The sequence below is a fragment of the Drosophila simulans genome, chromosome 3R (genome assembly GCF_016746395.2).
Source record: "Drosophila simulans strain w501 chromosome 3R, Prin_Dsim_3.1, whole genome shotgun sequence".
Taxonomy (NCBI): Eukaryota; Metazoa; Arthropoda; class Insecta; order Diptera; family Drosophilidae; genus Drosophila; species Drosophila simulans.
Genome location: NC_052523.2, coordinates 10,221,359 through 10,229,013, shown reverse-complemented (window position 1 = coordinate 10,229,013; position 7,655 = coordinate 10,221,359). Strand labels below are relative to the sequence as shown.

Below are 7,655 nucleotides of genomic sequence, written 5' to 3'. Positions count from 1 at the left end.
GTGGAAATGGAATCAAATATGGGGCTGGCTGAACTGTGCCGGCTGGTGGGCCTCTTGACGCCACTCTTCGGAAACCTCGGAAACCTCGGAACATTCGTAACATCGGTGTGTTGGAAAATCGGCCGAGCACGCAGGCGCAATTTGTATCTCACGGATACTTATCGCATCCGTGGCACCAACACTCGTTGCGTATCTTATCGCATGTGTGTCGATAAGATAACCAATACCAGGCGAGGCGCTACAGAATAAATCATAACGCTGCCACACCGACAGGACCACGCACCCACACAGGTGTGAGGCCGCCCAACCGCAGAGGCGCTGGATCTTCATCGGTGTGGGTAGCTAATTGGGCGGCAAACGCGCGGCAGGCACCGCATTGCGTCGCCGTCGTTGTTGTCATCGCAAGTGAGGTGCTTGGTGCTCAGAGTGCTCAGTGTTTAGTGTACCGAGCCCATAGACCGGAGACCAGTGCCACCACCAGAGCCGAGTTGGTCTCGAAAAAATAGCACTTCGTATCACTGCTAACTGGCAAAGGTTGCGCGCGGGCCACAACCACAATCGCCCCACGGATGACAGCATTAGATCGACCCCAAAGCTCCAAAGTTCCGACTTTCCAAAGTTACAAATTTTCGCCAATTTTTGCCCATTTTCCCAATTTGCGCGCCACTTTTTCGGCCGCCCAGATTGATAGGAGAAGTGAACCAAACACCTGGACACGCCGTGCTTGTGATAAATTTTTGAAAACACAACAGAACTGAAATCAAGTGATAAAAACCAATCTTAGATAAAACGCTGGAAGAAACGCAAAGAAGCGCCGTGGGTAACTCAATTTGATGGTCTGCAAAACTATCTCACCGAGTGTAAACATGCAGCTGAAGGTGGGTGAAATAAACTTAAAATTATTCAAAAATAGTGAACGTACTTTTTGGGTATTATATATTAAAATGAATATATCACTTAAGTTTGCCAAGTCGGTATTTTCGTTTTCAAAATCAAATCCATATCGGATCGAGAATATCAACCTGCCCGTTTAAAAATTGAGCAACTATACGTGAACTCTATAAAAAACATTTAAATACCTTTTTGATGCTCATTTACGAGCTCTCTATAAGCCTATCTATCATTTCTACTTTGTTGAAACGACAAGATCATAAAAGTTTTTAACGTTTTCTCACACAAGTTCATTAAGCTAAATAGACAGGCCATATAGGGTCATTAAAAGCAGATAGTTCAAGTTTATAGATCAGTCGCAAGGCACGAATAAATATTAATTTATTAATTAACGGAGTATAAAGAGCTATCAAAGGTATTTACAGCTCGAATAGCCATATAGATTTTACATCCTTCGGAGTACCGAGCCAGAAAATGATTTTAGCCCGCAAACGGCAGCGGTATGGATTTTTTTTTTCAGTTCTAGCGCCAGGTAATAAGATAAGACAAATTGATTTATAATGAATGAGTCATCTGGGATGCAGCGGCAAACTGCGACACTTATTTTCGTGTCTGCTCTTGGAAGAAAAACCGAACCGAACCGAACCGAAACCATTAAGAAAACGAGGCAACAAGAAAGCCAGTTAAATGTGGAAAGATGGCTAATCTTTATGAGGCCCAAATTCAGCTGCGATCGAAGGTGGCGTCAAAATACCTTTGACAAAAATAAAATTTGAAACACGCAGCCGACTTTCAACTGCTCGCTCCTCTTCATTCATGAAAATGGACTGTTTTTTACCCATTTTTTGCTGGGCACGGATAATGTGAAATTTATGTCAATCTTATCACCTCGCTTTGGTCCTGCTCCTTATCCCTGTCTCTAGCGTATCCTTCATGGGCTTGGGGTTGGTTTTGTGAATGAATGAGACGGCGTCTGCCAACCCTTGGCTCATCTGGGGGTACTTTTTACCCTGCCGGAAGTGTCCTTTCGACCAATGGAAGAACAGTCCCTTAACAGTTGCTCAATGGCGGCATCGATAGTTGCAGTTCCAGTTGCAGATACTTTTATTAGACACGCGTCGCCAGTTGACAGTTGATGATGGCTGATAGGAGAGAGGGCGAAGGTTACGATTAATGGCCCTTTAATAGAGCTGTAAATGCAGCTGGCAGTCGAGAGTCTTATCTCACTTTCATTAGCCAACTGCAGTGGAGTTTAATTAATCGGAGGATCTTCTAACGAGCGCAGATAGAAAGGGTATAAATGCAGGCCTTTGTCTAAGCTGTATATCCAAAAATGAGTACATTTATTTACTTCCCATTCTTTTGGTAATTATATTGTTATATTAAAAATGCTTTCACATCTTTAGGAGCAGTCTTACCGAATTTCATGACTTTCTAATAAAGAAAATTATATTTTCTATTCAAATGCATTGTAATAATCATATAAAAAGTAAACCTGGCATAGAATTTCCTAAAGAAATTTATAATTTAAACAAAAATGGCACTTTTCTCAAATGAAATATATATTTAAAGTATGATATAGATATATTTTCGCTATCAAAAATTTATTCAAATTTTAAAGTTCTATTCAGTTCTAAATGCCTTAAAATGTTGGCTCAGAGCTGCCTTTGAAATTTGCTCAACCACGAACTCAAGCTCAACGAAAGCGAAACGAGGTGCGATTATATAGTCAATATCTTTTGTTTATATAGATAAAGTACGGACGTTTGCTTGTGTGTGTGTGTATGGTTGTGGGTGTGACTGGGCAGATTTCATTCATAAGTTCAGCGGGCTCCACACCCTCGCAACGATTCTTGACTAAGCCGAGCAAATAGCACATGCCATTGCCATTCGCGGGTGACAAACATCGCTTGCCCAACTTTTGTAATTCTTGGATTTATCTGTATCTGTCCCTATCGATGACGTAGCCGCAACTGAGAGTGGGTGCGGGCAGGTGGGGGATACCAACCATGACCTCTCAGTCTCAACAGTCCCAGCAGCAGCAGCAGCAGCACCAGCAGCAGCTGATTATGTACATTGATAGCGCCCGGATAAGATATTGTCCGTATCGTTCGGCCGTAGTATCTTAACTTTTTCGCGGTACATGGCACGTGCATGGGGGCCTACCTATCGTACTACTACTATTCACACACTCAAAGTCGGGTTTATCTGCATTTCGGCCAGACGATTGTCAAAGTGACGTTTGCACCACATTATCTCCATCCAGGGAATTCTTTGAACTTTGGCCAAGACGTCGAAAAATTGGCACGGTCAACAGCGCCGACGGAATGCAATCCGTTTCCATGGAACTAGGTTGTCCCCAATTTATATGCCTTCCTCATAAGTAGTTAAACTTTGTACCTTGGTAAGCAGGTGATTTTTCATTTTTACGGCTTGTCAACTCACCAACTGAATCATCATTGAACTTAGCTTGTGTCCATGCCAAAAATGTATCAATCATTTGTGGCAAGTCAACCTAAAGTTCTGCGAAAGTGAATCAATTTTAATTAAATGGAAGGTAAAAAATTTGGTTTGGTTATATGAAGGGGGAGTGGGGATTTTTATGAAATACGTTTAAATCAATTCGGCGAGAAAATTATTTTCGGGAACCAAACACCTGTGCGAATTTATGGTTATATCTCAGTTAACAGTTTGCGATTATCTTTGCAATATAGTTTTCCTTGAGTGTTGCTATGGATTTCCCCAATTGAGGGTGTATTGGACCATGGTTACACATAGGCACACACATTTTTTGGTATATTTATAGCCATGGTAAAGGTGGAACCCACCTGAAAGCCTCTGAGCTATATGGCACTTGTCATGAGCGGACTGGCGGTAAATTCCGGCCTGGCCGCATCGTGAATCAGTGACAGTGACGATCGAATGTGTTGACACAAGCTCGAGGATGGGAATGGGGATGGGTATGGGGCTTTGGAGTGGAAGTGGAAGTGCCACCCCCAACGGAATGAGGTCATAAACCCAAAAGCGACTGACGTATGGCGGGGAAAGCAAACCGATTTTATGGCCAAGTTTAATTTCCGCCAAAAGCCAAACTAAACCAAAAACAAAAAACCCCGAACACACAAGAAAAATGAAAACGAAACCAAGGCACCGCTCTGAGTTTAGGGTTCTGTGAGCAAATACTTCTGCTGGTGGAAATGAAATGGAATAAAAGTGAAAAATGTGTTCGACAATGTTGACACTGAGCAACTGAGTGGTAGAAAGGAGAGGAGGGGTCGCCTCCAAGCCCGTCTCCGTTCGGCTCAGTTTCTGTTACTTTACGGTTGTAGGCGACAAATTGAGCTGTGAGTCGAGAGCGGGCGGTGTCTTTGAAGTCCGACTCAGCGGTCTTGGTTGGGCTTGCGTCTTGTTGACTTTTGTGACGGAAATCGAGGCAGGCAGTTCGCACTGCCACGGCCGGAACTGGAGCCACACTTTTGAGACGAGCCGAGCGAAACATGGCATTCAACACTTGTCGCTTGCTCATTGCAGATGGAACAGCAGACAACGCAGCAGCAGCAGCAGCAACAGCAACAATTGCAACAGCAGCAGCAACAGCAGCAGGCTCTGACCAAGCAGCAGCTTCAACTGCTGGACAAGATCAAGCTCGAGTCCAGCAACGGCGCCGATCAGTTGGCCCAGCAGGCGGCCAACAATCTGGAGGAGCAGCAGGAGCAGCAGCAACAACAGCAACAACAGCAACAGCAAGCCGCAACATCGGTGGGCGTGGTGGTGCAGACGGGACAAGCGGGCGTCAGCGAGCCGGAGGAGCAGTACGTGGTGGTGCAACGCATCCAGCGCCGAATCCTCACCACAGCGGGCACACTGTAAGTAACCTCTGTAGACCTTCTTTCCCTGAAAACATAAACATCATAAAATTGCATTTTAAATAAAATCATCTAAAGCAAAAGGCAATCGATAGATAATATTTACCATTATTATTAAATAGTATTATATTATTAACAACATTTCAGTGAATTAAACGAAGCTCGTGAAGGAGAACCGAGCACAAACGCCAGCAACGCGAGCTCAGGATCTGCTCCGGATAGCCACATCGAGTACCAGCGCAGTGCACACCAATCTCCCGGAGCCACCCACTACGTGCAGATGGCGCCCCGCAACGCAGAGGTGACGGAACAGGTGGGAGCTGCTGCCGGAGCTCCGCCGGGCACCATCTTCGCCTATTCCTCCGGACAGATTATCTGCAGCGGTGACGATGTGGCCGCGATCAAAATTGAAACAATGGAGAAGGGAGAGACGGCGGGGGAGTCGCAACAACAGCAGCAGCAACTGCAGCAACACCAGCAGCAGCAGCAACAGCAATGTCCCACGCCCAACGGTGCCAGCTACGGCGAGACCATAGTGATCAGCAGCGAGGCGGAGGCACTGCAGCATCACCACCAACAGCAGCAGCAACACCAGCAGCAGCAGCAGCAACACCACCAACACCAGGCGGCAGCTGCAGCATCGGCGGCGGCCCAGACGGTCCACATTGCGACCAGTTCGCATGGTGGACCCGTGCGCTTCGTCACGGAGGATGTACGCTTCACCACCGCCGGACCGGAGACGTCCGCCTCGAATATGTACTACGATGTACCCGTGGTGGATGGCACTGTGCATGCCAACGAGTCCAAGACGTACGCCGATCTGGGCAACGCATACGCCCCCTTCCCGCCCAGCTCCAGCTTCAGTAGTAATAGCTATGCGGCAACGCTGCAGCAGGGAAACACTATTTACAGTGTTCCGGGCACCGGTCAATTCTTGGCCAAGTCCGAGTCTGCCCTAAATCAGCTGCGGCAGGCTGGACCGGCCACTTTTCAGGCGATATCTTTTGAGGGCGGAAACGGCATAGAGGCTTTATGGCCATCTCCCGCCCCACCGGAGTACCAGAGTGTTCAATTTGTAAGTATAACTTAAGTTACTGGTTCTTGAGACAGTACATACTAACTGTTCTCCCGCATGCTTCACAGAGCAACTTCCATCCGCAGGTTATTGATGAATACGGGGGCGGCAATATGGGCACCTCCCACTGGCCGCCCGCCAGCAGCATAGGGCAATACGATGTAAGTCCGGTGACGGCCTCGTCCACCTCGTCGCCGAACCACGAGCTGAAGTGCGAGAACTGCCATGCGCCGTTCTTGCGGAAGGGTAACGAGTACTTCTGCCCCAACTGCCCGTCCTTCATGCGGATGACGCCCCGTATGCCCCAGCGGCAGGCGAAGCCCAAGGCCGCTGCCGCCCCCAACAACCGCCGCAACGGGGTCACCTGTGCCAACTGCCAGACCAACTCGACGACCCTGTGGCGCCGCAACAACGAGGGCAATCCGGTGTGCAATGCCTGCGGACTGTACTTCAAGTTGCACAACATGAACCGACCGCTGTCGATGAAGAAGGAGGGCATCCAGAAGCGCAAACGGAAGCCTAAGAACAACGGAGGAGCACCCATGCACCGAGCACCGCTGCCAAGTGAGTACACCTGCCAGGGATTACCGTATGCAATAAACTAATCCCAATTTCCCGCTCTTATTCCCTGTATTCCCAACCAGGCATGTCGCAAGGAGTCAACCTGATGGCCAACAGCCCGCTGTATCCTTCGCAAGTGCCGGTTAGCATGCTGAATAGCCAGCTGAATAGCCAGCAGAATGCCAGTCCGGAGCTGCACGACATGTCGACGACGGGTCCAGCGGGTGGCCAACGGGTGGTGGCCATTTCGCTGAATGCGACGGCAACGCCCACCACCGACGGAACGCTCAACATGTCCGCCCGTCATCACGTGACCGGCGAGAGCCATTCTCCGTACAGCCAGCAATCAACGCCACAGAGTCAATCGCCGCATCTGCCCGGCACGGTGCCGATAAGCCGTCAGATAGTTCAGCCGTAAGTAAAAGATACTTCTCGATGCCCCGCCGAACTTTTAATAATAATCATACCTTATAGAGTACCCTCCATCGAAAGCAGTCGCAGCTCCAACACCGAACTGACCCCCAGCGTAATTACGCGCACTGGTCTGCCAGAGCGGTCATCGAATAACTAAGCTAGCTTTGACTTAAGCTACGCACTAAAGTAACCTATAGTTAACCTAACCCAAATGTCAAAAATTGCCAAAATATTTATTTAAGCCCTAGCTAGTTAGTCATACCATATAGCCAAGACCAATGTCCCAGTTAGAGGAAGACTTTGCCGAGTTTCCGGGTTTTGAGTAACCATTTTACCTGGCAGATGTCTTCCTCCTTTTAGTCAACTGCTTACAGCAAATAGTTTTGAAATGATTTGTGCCAACCACTTAGGATCGCTGTACTCTATATAGAGGTAGTTTAGCCCAAGACAGCACAAGCCCATAATGAAGCCTACGATTTTGTATGTTTAAGCCTCTTTTTAATTCTACAAAATAAATAAGTTGTAAACGCAGGGCACTCGGACTTTGATGGCTCTACCAGGATGCGAGGCACCTCGGTGGAGATCGTTATATTTCATTGTCAACAATTTGGCAGCCAACCAAATTGATCCAAATTAATTTTAATGACCCCCACGGACCACAGCGCGAGACCATAAAATCTTAACAAGTTGGCAGGCAAGAGACCAGCCAAGGGGCACCCCAGAGACGAGGACCCCAGATCTCGCGCGGATCACCGAACCAGTGGAGCAGTGTCTAAATAGCGATTTGGTGTCATCGCTTAAAAGCCTGTCCGACGCACAGTAACGCCACCGCCCGCAGCCGCTGCCTT

General features: G+C 47.8%; 1 protein-coding gene across 1 annotated transcript; it reads left to right on the top strand.

Annotated features, from left to right (window-relative positions):
• Positions 1–245: 245 nt before the first annotated feature.
• LOC6727881 (box A-binding factor) lies at positions 246–7,338 on the top strand. The gene is made up of 6 exons (XM_002103200.4): positions 246–878; positions 4,423–4,757; positions 4,905–5,832; positions 5,901–6,396; positions 6,477–6,807; positions 6,868–7,338. The coding sequence occupies exons 1-6, from the start codon at positions 834–836 to the stop codon at positions 6,962–6,964; spliced, it is 2,232 nt and encodes a 743-aa protein (XP_002103236.2). The 5' UTR covers positions 246–833; the 3' UTR covers positions 6,965–7,338.
• The last annotated feature ends 317 nt before the right edge of the window (positions 7,339–7,655 follow it).

Coding starts and splice junctions, on each gene's coding strand:
- LOC6727881 (XM_002103200.4), top strand. CDS start 834: ATGGTCTGCAAAACTATCTCACCGAGTGTAAACATGCAGCTGAAG. Junction 879..4,422: donor GTGTAAACATGCAGCTGAAG/GTGGGTGAAATA, acceptor TGCTCATTGCAG/ATGGAACAGCAGACAACGCA. Junction 5,833..5,900: donor AGTACCAGAGTGTTCAATTT/GTAAGTATAACT, acceptor CATGCTTCACAG/AGCAACTTCCATCCGCAGGT.